This window comes from Lampetra fluviatilis, chromosome 14 (genome assembly GCF_964198595.1).
Source record: "Lampetra fluviatilis chromosome 14, kcLamFluv1.1, whole genome shotgun sequence".
Lineage (NCBI taxonomy): Eukaryota > Metazoa > Chordata > Hyperoartia > Petromyzontiformes > Petromyzontidae > Lampetra > Lampetra fluviatilis.
Genome location: NC_136288.1, coordinates 5,457,560 through 5,471,349, shown reverse-complemented (window position 1 = coordinate 5,471,349; position 13,790 = coordinate 5,457,560). Strand labels below are relative to the sequence as shown.

Here is a 13,790-nt window from a genome sequence, read left to right as displayed (position 1 = left end):
TTCCCGAGGCTAAAACATCCAAGGTCATTGGTGGTGGCCAAATATTCCAGTGGAGGACCTTTAATAAAAATGGTCATTGGACTTTGTGTGACTGCCCTGGGTGATTAAGCCATCATTATTATTAGAGACCAAGCCGCAAGGTACACATTTTAGGCTGAGTTGACCTAGGAGAGTTTCATTCCAGATTCTGATACCAATTTCCACATTGTGTTCATTCATAGCCAGGGATTACATATATTAAAGTTGTTTGCCATACGTATCTCAAATTCTAATGATACTGTTTTCATTTCCACAACTAGATTCCATTTCAGAGACTTCATTGCAGTAGGATGGAAGCACATACTGAAGTTACTTTACCATCTCGTCAATGTTAGCAAAGTCTGATGACGGTGTTGAGCGGTATTCAGTCTGTGACTATCTTGTGAATCGTGTATAATGAGCTAAGGATTTTGGAAATGCGAAACAATACATCCATTGTCTAAAACTTTATTTTATTATATGCTTTGTGATTACAAGGCCAGTGTTCATATCCCACAGTCTGACTTCGATATCATCCTCAAAGAACCGAGCGTGCAATGCCTTTAATCAACCTCTGACAGCTGAGGGCCTCTCCGTCTGAAAGAGAGCACCCGCTGCTGTATATTTAAGAGTTGGGAAAGGAAACAGGTGGCTGAGAGTGGTCAGCCACCCACTCCTGCACTCGCATGGACACTAAACACGCACTCTAGTATTGCCTGGCCATGCACTCATTGAAATGCCTTTTGTAGAGATGTCCTTTTACCATTGAATCTGCTCTGCAGTGAAAGCAACCTTCACATGAGCATAAACAGGATAATGAACCATCATGTGAACTCCGGTCATCCTCGCAGCACTTTTTGGCTAGCCATCGAGCAAATAAGGTGCGTGCTTTCAGATGTGCTTCTGCGGCCGTCTGGAACGCTCTTCTGATATGAGGAAATCACTGGAGCAATGCACTTTAAATCTAGATTGAAAACATTTTTTAAACTGTACTATGGGAACCTCATTTGCCAGTAAAAATATGATAATTGTTTTTTTTACCCTTATATCTGGCAACAAAACTGACACCTTTTTACAAGGAGTCATGTTTGCATAGACCGCAATACCTGCAGTCATAATACAAACAAAAGAACATAACTCTGATAATGTGCACTGTCCTTGAAGTTGATTGGTCCACACCCGAGACAGCTTTCCTTAGAGCCTAGTCTCACATGGGTTGGACCAGATGACGCCAAAAGGCGCCTAGTCTCACATGGGTTGGACCAGATGACGCCAAAAGGCGCCTTTTGGCGTCATCTGGTCCAACCCATGTGAGACTAGGCTCTAAGGAAAGCTGTCTCGGGTGTGGACCAATCAACTTCAAGGACAGTGCACATTATCAGAGTTATGTTCTTTTGTTTGTATTATGACTGCAGGTATTGCGGTCTATGCAAACATGACTCCTTGTAAAAAGGTGTCAGTTTTGTTGCCAGATATAAGGGTAAAAAACCAATTATCATTTTTTAAACTGCTTTTTGTGTTTAGTTTGTTGTCTTTCCCCCACACCACGTATTAGCACAGTTGGCTACATACGGTGCGAAAGAAGTTCAAACGTGCGGAGTTCATATGCGTTTCCAAGAATTATTCCATGAGATTAACAATAACGTTATTTTCCCATTCTTTTAAACTATCAATGTGTGACCCCTGTTGCCTGGATGTGATAAAAAAACATACTTTGCTGAATTAATTTCAATTAACTCTTACATTCACGATGACTACATTAGATTGTATGCGTAAGAATTGATTATCAACATTTATACACATTATCCGCTCATGTTGCTTTTAGGATATTGGAGTGAACTAGACAAACGCTGTCCCAAGGAAATTGAACAATTAACACATTTAATAAATGAGATAATAATGAATTGTTAAATTGAATCGTAACACAACATACTGACAATGCATCACATTGCCTGCGTAATCGGGATGAGTTTGTGACTTCATTGATTCAGATATGGACTTTTTTTTACTTTAGAATAAATTTCAATTCCGATTTCAAATAAAACATTTTTTAATGAAATATATTTAAATAGCTTTCATTGTTTTTGTACCAAATATTATCATTTTATATGTGTATGTTTTGCATTAATCACTGAATGACATTTTTTACATTCAGTTCCAACTGAAATTATAATTCTAACGTGAATATATTTTAATACTAGATTTGAAGCTTTCGTGACTGCAAGGATTCATATTTTTAGGTTTTTTCGGTAAAGTCACGTAGGTAAAAAATTAAAATTAATAAAAGTAAAATAAAAATAAAATAAAAATCACGACGTTTCGGAGGCAACACAAGTCTCCGTCATCAGGTGGGACCGTCACAGCTAGATTTGCTGTATCACTTGATATATTTTGATATATTTTAATAATTTAAGCAAAAGTGACATTACGTGATGGTAACTATGGTGGAAAAAGTAAGAATGTGACGTCACTTTCTGTGACGTCAGATTTTCAGGTCAATGCGAAATGGTAGAAACTGTCATATCTAGGCCCTGTTATAAAAAAAAATATGCCAGAATAAATTGAACATTTGGAACAGATCCCCAAATGGTTATACAGCTGTAGGTGTCCATGTTTTGGTTGAGCGCATTAATGCATGCATGTGCATGAAATGTGTGATTCACCGTTTCTCCCGGAGGACCGTCCAGACCTCCACGCCCATTTGATCCAAAGTCTCCCTGTGGAGAAGGACATTTTAAGTCTGTTTTAGTCTGCTTTACTAGAATTACCATGTAATTAGTATGCAATTCACATTAAACTTTCCAGTGGGTTCACTCGGGGACCTTACTTCAGTATGGAATAGGTTCACATGCTTTTGTCTTCGAACTCTATAAAGTCACGTGCCGTGATTAGATTTAAAATAATTGCTCCAATATTAACGTGCCTCCACATTCAATTGTGAGTTGGGTGGAGCTCACCGCCATTTAGTGGCCACAAAACTGTAATATAAAATTCCATATTCCTGTGACAGAGAAATCCCTGATGATAATAATAAATTACTTTAAGTGGTTTGGTAATATGATATTTCACTATGGATATGTATTAAGTAAAATAGCATGTAATGTATGGGAGCGAAAATGCACTTTGTTTAAAATATTGTTGACAATGTATCACCTGTGATTATTACTTACGGGTTCTCCGTTGACACCCTTAATACCAATAATTCCCATCAGGCCATGTTCTCCCTATAGAGAAAAATGGGAGTACATGATCAAGCACAGTCTAGAAATTATTTCAAAGCTCGCTGATAATGTTAAAACAGTATAGCAGCTACACGGAGCAACAACAGATGTTATTTCAGCAACTAATCTGTGACAACAAAAATAATGACAAAACCATGTCTACGGTATGTTACTTAATGTTAGCGTTATTATCCAAGTGGCCTCAGTTAATGTTTGTATCATTTAATGCACCACTGGAGAGTATATTGAAATGAAATTTCATTAGCAAGAGTTTATTTTGCAACAAATACATCTTTTGCACAAATGTGTTGCCAACATACTATTTGTTTCTTTTGGTGAAGTCACGTAGGTAGAAATAAAATAAAATAAAACAAATCACAGCGTTTCGATCGCAACACAAGTGATCCTCATTAGGTGGAAAATGCTGAGGTAGGCCAACATACCTTGTCGCCTCTGTGCCCTGGCAATCCCATAAAACCCTTTGGTCCTTCTTTTCCCTGTGAAATGTATACAGTCATCATCATGATCACCATAAGGTATGATCTATCCACTGCTGAAGGCCTCCACAAGCCATCACTGTCTCACATCTGACAACAATAATCGATCTCGCCCCTTCACAAGAGATGATTCCATAGCTCCTTCTCCATTATTCGCATCCTATCGATTGTGGTGAAATGTTAACTAACTCGCCTGGCATACAAGAGATCGTGGGTTCGATCCCGACCCTAACGCTTGTATATTTGGAGTTTGCATGTTCTCCCCGTGGTCGTGTGGATTCTTCTCCGAGTCCTCCAGTTTTTCCCTCCACATTTATAACAATTAATTTATAATATTTGGCTGCAATACATTTCCAAATGATAATCCGCTTCATTGCGCTATCTTTTGTGGCCAGGTCACTTCTGATAAAGCACTTTATAGCTCAGTGGGCCTTAACTGGCAAAACAAAAAATAGTTTTATTTCATAAAAGAAAACTCCATCATTAGTCGAGACCACCGATCGCCATCACTTCTCGTGACGTGTCCCAAAAATGTGTTAACAAAGATTTTGTGACCAAGCAAATGTACACTGCTGATTGCACTATGTTGGGAAGGGCCCCAGCTTGTCCTTTTCCTCTATGGGCTGACATCAGAGGTTGTGCATTTGTCCCCTGATAAACGGTCACAAATGATTGCACAATTCACAATCATTGTCCATAATTCCACTGCGTACCTGCTTCTTGGATTTGTACACCTTTCAGTATCCGTCAGTTTACCTAGTGACACTGAGAGCTATAAATATCGCAGTACTCTGTATTGAGCAATGCTTGTCAGATTCTGCATGGTTTTCAACTGATATTCTACTGTACTCTTACTGTCGGAGAATACAGCACACACAAAAATATAAAAATATTAGAGTATTGTTAGTTTCATAATTAATTTCGAATTTTCATGTTTTGAACTCATTATTTCACGTTTTAAGTATTGTCTTATAATTGTTCAATACATTGTTTAAAATTGTTAATGTTGATATTTGATTTCGTATTACTTTGTCAAGTTTAAAAACGCATCTCTTAACATCACGTTCCCACGGGGTATTTTCATATTTTGGATAGAATATATATATTTGGTACTGCTGTTTTTGGCCATTGACATGCTTGTTTGCCGAGGTTTGTGGCTCAAAGCCAACAAACTGCCCTGGTTATTACTGTGGATCTATAAAAAAAAATGCACCATCTGCTTCAGAGTGGACATGAAATATCCCCTGATGCTTGCGAAAGAGTAGGCCATTGTTTACTAGTGTAAAAATCACTATTTGCCAAATTGACCCGCAAATGACTCATTTGTGATTCCGCAACAATTATCGCCACCTGCTCATGCCCACTTGCAGGCCAGGTTCTGGGTCAGTTTGTGCCTCACAGGGACAGCTGCCACTGGGGGTAACCCTTTCAAATGCTTGAGATGAGATGTCAATTCATGATACGACAAATACTTACAGATCTTCCTAGGGGTCCCATAGGACCTGGCTGCCCAGGCTGCCCAGTAGGACCCTGTAACAAACACAGCCAGATTCAACCATCACATGGCAGTGTTGATGCAGCGTTCAGAGTGAATAAATAGCATTTCCAGGGATGCCTTTGAAAAAAAACAGTCATTAGGTTTTGCTATTACATAGAATATTGTCAGGGCTCAATTTATCACCTGATTTTTTTTCCGGAACACTACTAGGTGGGCTTGGATTATGGATCACCAGCGCAAGGCACTTCCACTAGAGTACAAGATACACTACACATAACTGTAATTGATTGTACCCTCATTGCCTATAATCCTATAACCAGGTTTATAAATGCTATTGACCAAAATAAGGCGAGATGGATGTGGCATGCCAAGATCACTTACAGAACAGAATCCCTGACTGTCCCATCTTAAATAATTTCCTTCGTATTATTCAAAATGTTTATGTGCATACACATGTGCATGTACCGGTTGTAGGGAGCGGTAGTGGAGTGGTTAGCTCATGGCCAATATCAGTGACAAATTATCTGAACTCATCCTGTGCCTGCCCTAGGTCGACTAGGCCTTAAATGAGTACCTGCTGCAATATGTTAACATCAGCACTTGGAAGACAAAGGGGGTCAGGCATGGTACTAGCCACCCACCTTTTGCATTTGCCATTCCGGCTTTCAGACGTGCAAGTTAGCACTTGCCCCATCAGTAAGCCTAAATTGTGGATAGTTTTATTTGTATTTGTGCATGTATATGCCTTTGTGGAAAGCAATAGCGGTTTGGTGGTAAGAATCTCTACAAATGGGTTACGCACATCTATAGTATGTACATTTGCAGTTTGTCGGTTTATATCTGTACTTGGCACGGGCCACCTCCAAGTCAACTCACAGTAAAGAGAGCACCTGGATCAGTGTTGTCAACGTAAGCACTGGGCAGAGGAGGGGTGGTATGCTAGGTCCTGGCTACAACAGCCACTTCATATATTGTGGCGGTCTTAATAGGTGCTTCCGATTGACACTTGCCTTCAACACTCTTAGCCTTGTTAATTAACGTTAGTTCTTAAGTATCAACCATGGAAACCCATGTTATGTTGCAGTATTTTGTACGACATTCCTGATAAATAGTAAATCTGCATTTAGATATACTCTACACCATCAACGCTGAGCAGATGTCCAAAGTGGATAACAGCAAACGTCACTTTTGAAAGTGTAATAGATAAGGGCTAATATTTTTCTTGAATTGAGCAAGGTTATACGAACTTGGGAAAGGAGGTTAAGAGAATAGGAGGGAAGTATAAAGAGGAATGTTTTGAGCTGCAGTGTGGTGGTTGAACATAGGGTGGATGAGATGAGACAGTCAGTCTGGGAGACTGAGTCCTCAGCATGGGTGGAGGAACCCATAGAGTAAAGTTAATGAGAAAAATAACCATGGCAGCAGCAATGTAAGAGTGATAAGGAGCGGACTGACCTTGACTGCTATGCCATCAATCGACCTGACAAATTGGGTCTGACTAACGCGATCGACTGACACTAACGAACATTATATATTGTGCACGAACAACACGTTGGCTGATGTAAACACGGCCTGGAAATGCATGATGGGATACCCACGCGTTCGCCTGCAGGGCCAGCTTCTCCTTGGGGCCCTCGAAGGCCTCTGCCACCCTGCACACAAGACGGTGTGCAAAACGTTCCCAAGTCAACGAAGCATACGCCTCAAATTACTTCACTGTACTCGGAGCTCACGCGTCATTGTCCATAGCAGTGTACCAAGACAGATCACTTTAATTTGTATTGATGATAATCCTCAATAATATTTGCCACATATTCAAATTCAAAATGTTTATTTGCACCCTTACATATGCAGCAACCCACGCACTTCGTCATGGGCGATGCGACCGTTTGACTGATTTTACCAGGGGATGGCTAACTGCAGGGTGAGGGTGACATGCATGGGGCAGTCCTGGGGCCGGGGCGTGGGTGAGTGCCGAGATAGCGTTTCGTGATTCTCAGTGAATTTAAGAAGAGAAACATCAGCACCCACTTCGTGGAGCATAAATCACCACGCGAACTCCGCTCATCCTCACAGCAGTGGTTTTTGGTTAACCATGGAACAAAGGCGGGCACTGCATCGCATGCTTTCGGATGTGCTTTTGCGGCCGTCTGGAATGTTCTTTCTTTCAATATTAGGAAGCCACTGGAGCTTTGGACTTAAACATCTCGATTGAAAACGTATTTCTTGAGAACTGGCCTTCATCTTTAGTTTGTTGTCCTTCCCCCGCAACTCCGATTAGCATGGTTGGCTACGCACGGTGCGAAAGACGTTCAACATACATGCAGGAGCGAGGCAATAGAACTCTCACTTGGAAGCTTCCTCTAACAGGTTTCAATCTTCGGCTCAGATAACACTTCGATCGCATAACCCGCGACCTCGGCAACAGCATCTGTCCACCGAGTCAAGCTGTTTTGAACCCAAGTAATATGTGCTACATTACGTTTCTAATGTACTACGGTATAGCTTTCACTTTCCTTCAGAGTTGAATTAAGTCAAGTGGCTCCTTTGTCCATGTCCACATGGTATTTTCTATTGGCTGGATGAAGTCTGTTGGTCACCCTGCGGTGCAATGAATAGCAACTCCGTGTTAGGTAGCGGCTGTCGCTTTGCTATATTTAAGCACAATAGAACTTCCTAACTACATTGTATTAGCGATGTACCCACTGACCCTTCCTCGACCGGGTTCACGCACGCGCGCGCACACACGTCCGAGTTAGACGGTTGGTAGGGTCACGGTTTTTACCTGAAAACCCACGGTGCCTTGTTCCCCCGTTACCCCTGCGGGGCCAGTGTCGCCCTGGAAAAATCAGACGTTCGGTGAAGTTATCGCCACCCATTGTCCTTCTGTGCACTTTACCTGTTCACCAACTTCCATGAGGCACACAGAGCTTTTTCATCAGGGACACTGTGTTAAAAAAAAAAGCAACAGTGGGTCCATTCAACCGCTGCCCTTCGTTCGTGGATCTTGATTTCAGCTGAGCCAGGGTCTTTAAGTGAACAAGACGAAAGATAATTGACAGGGGCGAGTAGCAACTGCTTCGTGTACATTCTGAAGTTATTTATTGTCTGTATTCTCCAGATTCTAAGACGCCCCGTAAAGGAAGACGAACGTGAACCTTGCACCCGGTATCAAGTCAAACAGATATGGTCACCCTCATGCACTGCGAACAAATTAAAAGACTCACCCCCAACTTTTGCCTAAAAGCACAAGGGGGAAGTGTGTCTTCTAATCCTGAGATAACGGTACGTATATGTTTTATAAAATAATATTGGGAGAAATATATTCATTAGCATTAGCCCTTCACGTAGAATTATTTTCATGATTGTGTACCCAGTACTGTATAATATACTGGATGTACTGTAGTATTTATTTAATTAATATGAACCAAAACCCTGTTTACAGCAACCAAAATTGTGAGGAAGATATTTAATGCTGTTCAGGAATAGCTAGTCATGAAAACCTTCAGGAAATATTTCCTTTTCAGGAGCAAATGAAACTCTCACCTTGTTACCCATCTTACCATCTTCACCAACGTCGCCCTTGTGGCCCTTGTGCCCCTGAGAAACACAACACAGCGATAATTGTCTTTTGCCTTCCTTCAAGTTGGTGCGATTAGCATTTGTAAACTGATTTCAAAACATTGCCAACACACGTTGGCCAATCCGACCTCAAGCATCTGCCCATACGACTGATTCTCGTGAAGTTTTAAGTTCCATTAATAAAACGTTCGTATGTTGAACTTATTTTGCACCTTTAAGTAGGCAACCGTGCTAATCGGATGCATTTATTTAAGTGAGAAATGCGTTTCAATTCAATCAGCGTTTGCGGAATCGCCAATAATTGAGGTAGTGTCCATGGTGGCCATGTGCAGTTCTCTCATAGAGCTCCGCTGAACTTTGTCAGTGGGACAGTCATCAGCGATTTGTGACACCGTTCGTACGGTGTCACAACTGCAGTGTGGGTTGTCATGAACACCCCCCAACCGTGAAGGGTGGCTGCGCGGAGGCCTTGCCCTGTACGGCAAACCTATTTATCGAGGCCCACTGACGGCGTGGAGTGTTAATTGTGCTCTGTCACGCGAATCTATGACTTCATGAGTTTAGAACATGCACAAGTTAACGGCACCATGCAAATTGTTAATACTGGTAGGAACCTCCTGGTTACACTAGCCCATATGGGATTATTGTATCCGTCGTGCAGGGAGGGGCTGGGTGGGGAGGGAGGGGCTGGGTGGGGAGGGTGGGGCTGGGTGGGGAGGTGGGAGGGGTGGGGCTGGGTGGGGAAGGGCTGGTCACCCCGTGGTGCCCTTATAAAACTCAACGTTTAACTTACTCACGCCGGCTTGTGCCCGCCCTCACAGTCGGGCATATTTGCGCAATACACCACGCCGCCGTTGACCCTGGCCATTGACCGAGCAACCCAACGTTCCTACCAGCTCCCTCCGCAGGAATGTGTTAAAATCGGGCTTGGATTTTTCATGTTGCAAGGAGTGATGACGGCCGATGGTCAAGAATAAGGAACGACTATTACTTAGCAGCATCATGAGAGATGGCAACAGCATGGCTAGGTGTGATGCAGCAGTGGATTGATCGTAGTTCATAATTGTTTTCTTTGGGGTTAGGTTGTCTTGTAACAATGCGTGTCGTAAACCCTCCTCCACCCAACACAGCCAAATAATAAAAACTGTCCATGTACAGATGCCCAATTATTGGGTATCATGGATGATGATGGTGGTGATTATCATCTGATTAATTAAAAAAATACATTGAAGTCCTTTACTTTTACTTAAGCCTGGCCAAATGAAGGTAATGGCGCATGTGAAATGTAATTAAACACGGCCAGTAAAAAAACCTCAATAGCCGTGTTGTTTTAATTCCTGTCGGTCTATATTCAGGCAATGCACCCAGCTGCACAATGGCTCCTTTTGCAGAGCTGAGCTCACACGGGGAGCCATGTGCAGGTTACTGTAGGGCACTTAGCAACACTCTATTCACACTCACTTCCCAGGACCTACATTCAATGTCAGTGTATCAAGAATTCAAATGCAATATTCCTTGCAGCTTTTAATGGGGAGTTTATGTAACTTGCAATGATATTAAATTGTCCTATAAAATAAATAAAAACTATTTTATAAAAAAAAGTTTCTTTTTTTCGGGTTTTTTCTTCTGTTTATATACCTACTATAATCACCCAGGAATGTCTGTCCTTAACGCTCGTGACGTCAATCCACATCGACCAGCCCCCCTCATTAATATTCATGAACAGGTGACGTCATCCGAATGGACACCCCCCAACCCTCCTCATTAATAATCATGAGCGGGTAACGTCACTTAATACATTATGGAGTACTCCACCCCTTACTAATAATCATGCACACGTGACGTCACTCCACATCGAACAGCCCCCTTCATTAATAATCACGAGCATGTGACGTCCTCCAAATGGACACCCCTCAACCCTCCTCATTAATAATCATGAGCAGGTGACGTCACTTAATATGGAGCACTCCACCCCTCACTAATAATCATGCACACGTGACGTCACTCCACATCGAACAGCCCCCCTCATTAATAATCACGAGCATGTGACGTCCTACAAATGGACACCCCTCCCCCATTATTATTATTATTGCCTACTATAATGAGCCAAGAATGTCTGTGTGCAACGCTCGTGACGTCACTCCAAGTCAACCAGCTCCCCTCATTAATAATCATGAGCAGGTGACATTACTGCACATCGAACAGCCCCATTCATTAACAATAGGTGACGTCCTCCAAATGGACACCCCCACCCCATTCATAATAATTAGCGGCTGACGTCACTCCACATGGGGGGCCCATGCGCCTACTCCCCCCTCCTCGGCATAAACTTACAACTAGGGCTGAACGATTAATCGATTTCAAATCGAAATCGTAATTTGAAATAATGCAATTAGTAAATCGCAAAGGCTGCAATTTTTTGCGATTTGAAAAGTCCTATTACTTTCTTATTGTATTTTTTATTATTATAACTTTATTTATTTAACTTAACAATTGTTCTATGTTTGTTGTTCTATTTCAATTAAAACATTTTAATAAATACATGTTGGAAGCAATTAATATCTTTTAAGTTCTCATCCTTGCATTAGAATATATCGAGCAGTTGAAATTTTGATGGTATCATGTGGTAATGCTCCATCACATGTTTTAAATCTATTACACAGTGGATATTGAACTGAAGCTTGACTAAAAAATGTAATCGCAAATCAAATCGCAATATCTGTCATAAAAATCGCAATAAGCTATTTTCCCCAAATCGTTCAGCCCTACTGACAACCCTCACTACAAATGCAGAACCCTCACGTCACGCGGTCTCCATAACGCTGTTGAGACATCAAAGTAAAAAGGACGTCATGATGAACAAGGGATTATAACCTTAAAATGAAATATGTCTGTGTCACCGTGCCCTTACAAATTGCACACGAATTCATGCAATGAATATCACGTCGTCGTCTGCTTTTCGCTTGCAAGTTTCAGATTTACTGCAATACACCCGTCCTTGGACGGGCAAAAGGCAAGTATATACAGAAAGAATGAATGCTTGTTTTGTGCCATATTACCTTCATGCCTGGGAAGCCAGGGTAGCCAGCAAAGCCCGGAGGGCAAGAGGGAGGGCACTGGAACATCAACAGTACAATTACCACCATTGCCCTCTTGCATTGTGTTTAAGGAATACTTTCAGAAATCACGGGACAAAAATATGCATGCATTCTTGTCATTCACATTACATGTGGTGCATTTAGTTATTTAAATCAGGGAATGCCACACAATGACTTACCTTAATTTCTCCAAGGCTGTCAAATTCTATAACCCCAGGTGGACCCTGCATAAATGAGGCAATTAATTACTGGGTCTTAAAATTATTACGATTAATCTGTGAGGGATGATGCTCAGCATCATGCTAGACGTATGTGAAACCAGTGTTCTATGTGGATCAGATCTGGGGTCAATTGCAATTGTAATTGTATGTTTCATCAGTGAGTTGCAATCACAATGCAATTGAAATTCTAATTTCAGCTAACAATGCTGCTGTAACCGCAATTACTTTTGACCCCAAGGTAGAGTGCACGTGGCATTTACAAATAAAAAGCCATAACAATAGAAAGAGTTTTCATTTATTTTACATTAATATTGAATCTGTCTCTATACAATTTTAGGTATGGCATTAATGACAAAACTAAGAGTGATGGTGTACGTGTAATCCAGCGTTTAGAGTATGTGGCTGCTATCGATTTCCACTTCGTTGAGCTGTCATTTATGGCCAGGTCGTTTCTGAAAAAAGAACTACAACGCTCAGTGGGCCTTACCTGGTAAAATAGAAAATAGGTTAATAGGCTGTGGAGGCAAGGGTTGGTAGATCGCACAAATATCGTCTAACTCCCAGTCGAAATTGTCATAATATCCCAATCCAGGGCCACGGAGCTTGGGCAATGGTTGACACTGGTTCTGGCTGCCATCCCACTTTTCTGTGGTTTCCCACGCCTCTAAATCTACGGAAACTGTGCACTTTACAAATTAAGTATTTTTTTTTAGATTACAATACACCATTACATTTGCATGATGCAAACATGTATAATGCATAATCTAAGTAGTGTTAGTCAGATACTAGACAAAGTTTGATAATCCTTGTGATACATGTATGTTCAGGCACATCTAAAATACAATGCTATCATAATTTTATAGCAAAATAGGTAATATTTCAGAAAACTATGTATGGACCTAATATGTCTGAACATTTCATACATGAAGTATTTTACAATTACCGTGTAGTTTCTTTGATAATGTAAAAAAGAGTTTTCATTATTTAACGATTCCATCGTTTTCCTTTTGCAGTACTCTGCATAACTTTACAAATGTATCAGCTTGAAATGAGTGTTTTCTAAAATGCTGATTTAGAAAAAAGTAACACTCACAATCTTTAGATGACATTTGTAAATGCACGTTTTTGTTACTCGGACCATGTGTGTTGACGGCTGGAAATGATCAAGGAACCATTTTCACCAAAGGCACACAACTTATAAAAACATTGTGCCGCAATTTCCCCGGTGGTTTAACATTACACCTTGTCCAGTCTCACTTTGCTATCCGGAGGGAGGGATTAATTGGGCAGTGGGAGGTTTTCTGAAATTACCCCCCTCCCCTGCCCAGTTTCCCTGTGTCATTGAGTGTGTCCAGAAGTACATACCGGAGGGCCGATGGGCCCAGGTAGGCCCGGAGGGCCTAGTGGACCAACTGGACCCTGCAACACACAGGGAGGTATTGGTGGGGGGGGGTGGGGAATAATGGTCTCATTAAGAGGAGGCCACAGCAACACAGGTCAAGGTGGGTGAGATGTGGAGGATCAGCTTTGACATCACTCGGCACTGATGTTCGCCATGGCTGGGAGCAAATTCAGGTTCACCGGGTGCACAATGCAGTGCGCTAACTACTGTGCCACCACTCCTCCACGTACATGAGTACAAAGTTAAAACATAG

General features: G+C 41.6%; 1 protein-coding gene across 1 annotated transcript in view; it reads right to left on the bottom strand.

Annotated features, from left to right (window-relative positions):
• The window catches only part of LOC144935837 (uncharacterized), a 56,522-nt gene that overhangs the window by 15,441 nt on the left and 27,291 nt on the right, over positions 1–13,790 (bottom strand). The window contains exons 10-19 of the mRNA XM_078862634.1: positions 13,501–13,554; positions 12,094–12,138; positions 11,876–11,932; positions 8,781–8,834; positions 8,020–8,073; positions 6,833–6,886; positions 5,213–5,266; positions 3,683–3,736; positions 3,189–3,242; positions 2,682–2,735 (exon numbers count right to left, since the gene is read on the bottom strand). Coding sequence (XP_078718760.1) covers positions 2,682–2,735; positions 3,189–3,242; positions 3,683–3,736; positions 5,213–5,266; positions 6,833–6,886; positions 8,020–8,073; positions 8,781–8,834; positions 11,876–11,932; positions 12,094–12,138; positions 13,501–13,554 — 534 coding nt within the window. The remainder of the gene's footprint in view (positions 1–2,681; positions 2,736–3,188; positions 3,243–3,682; positions 3,737–5,212; positions 5,267–6,832; positions 6,887–8,019; positions 8,074–8,780; positions 8,835–11,875; positions 11,933–12,093; positions 12,139–13,500; positions 13,555–13,790) is intronic.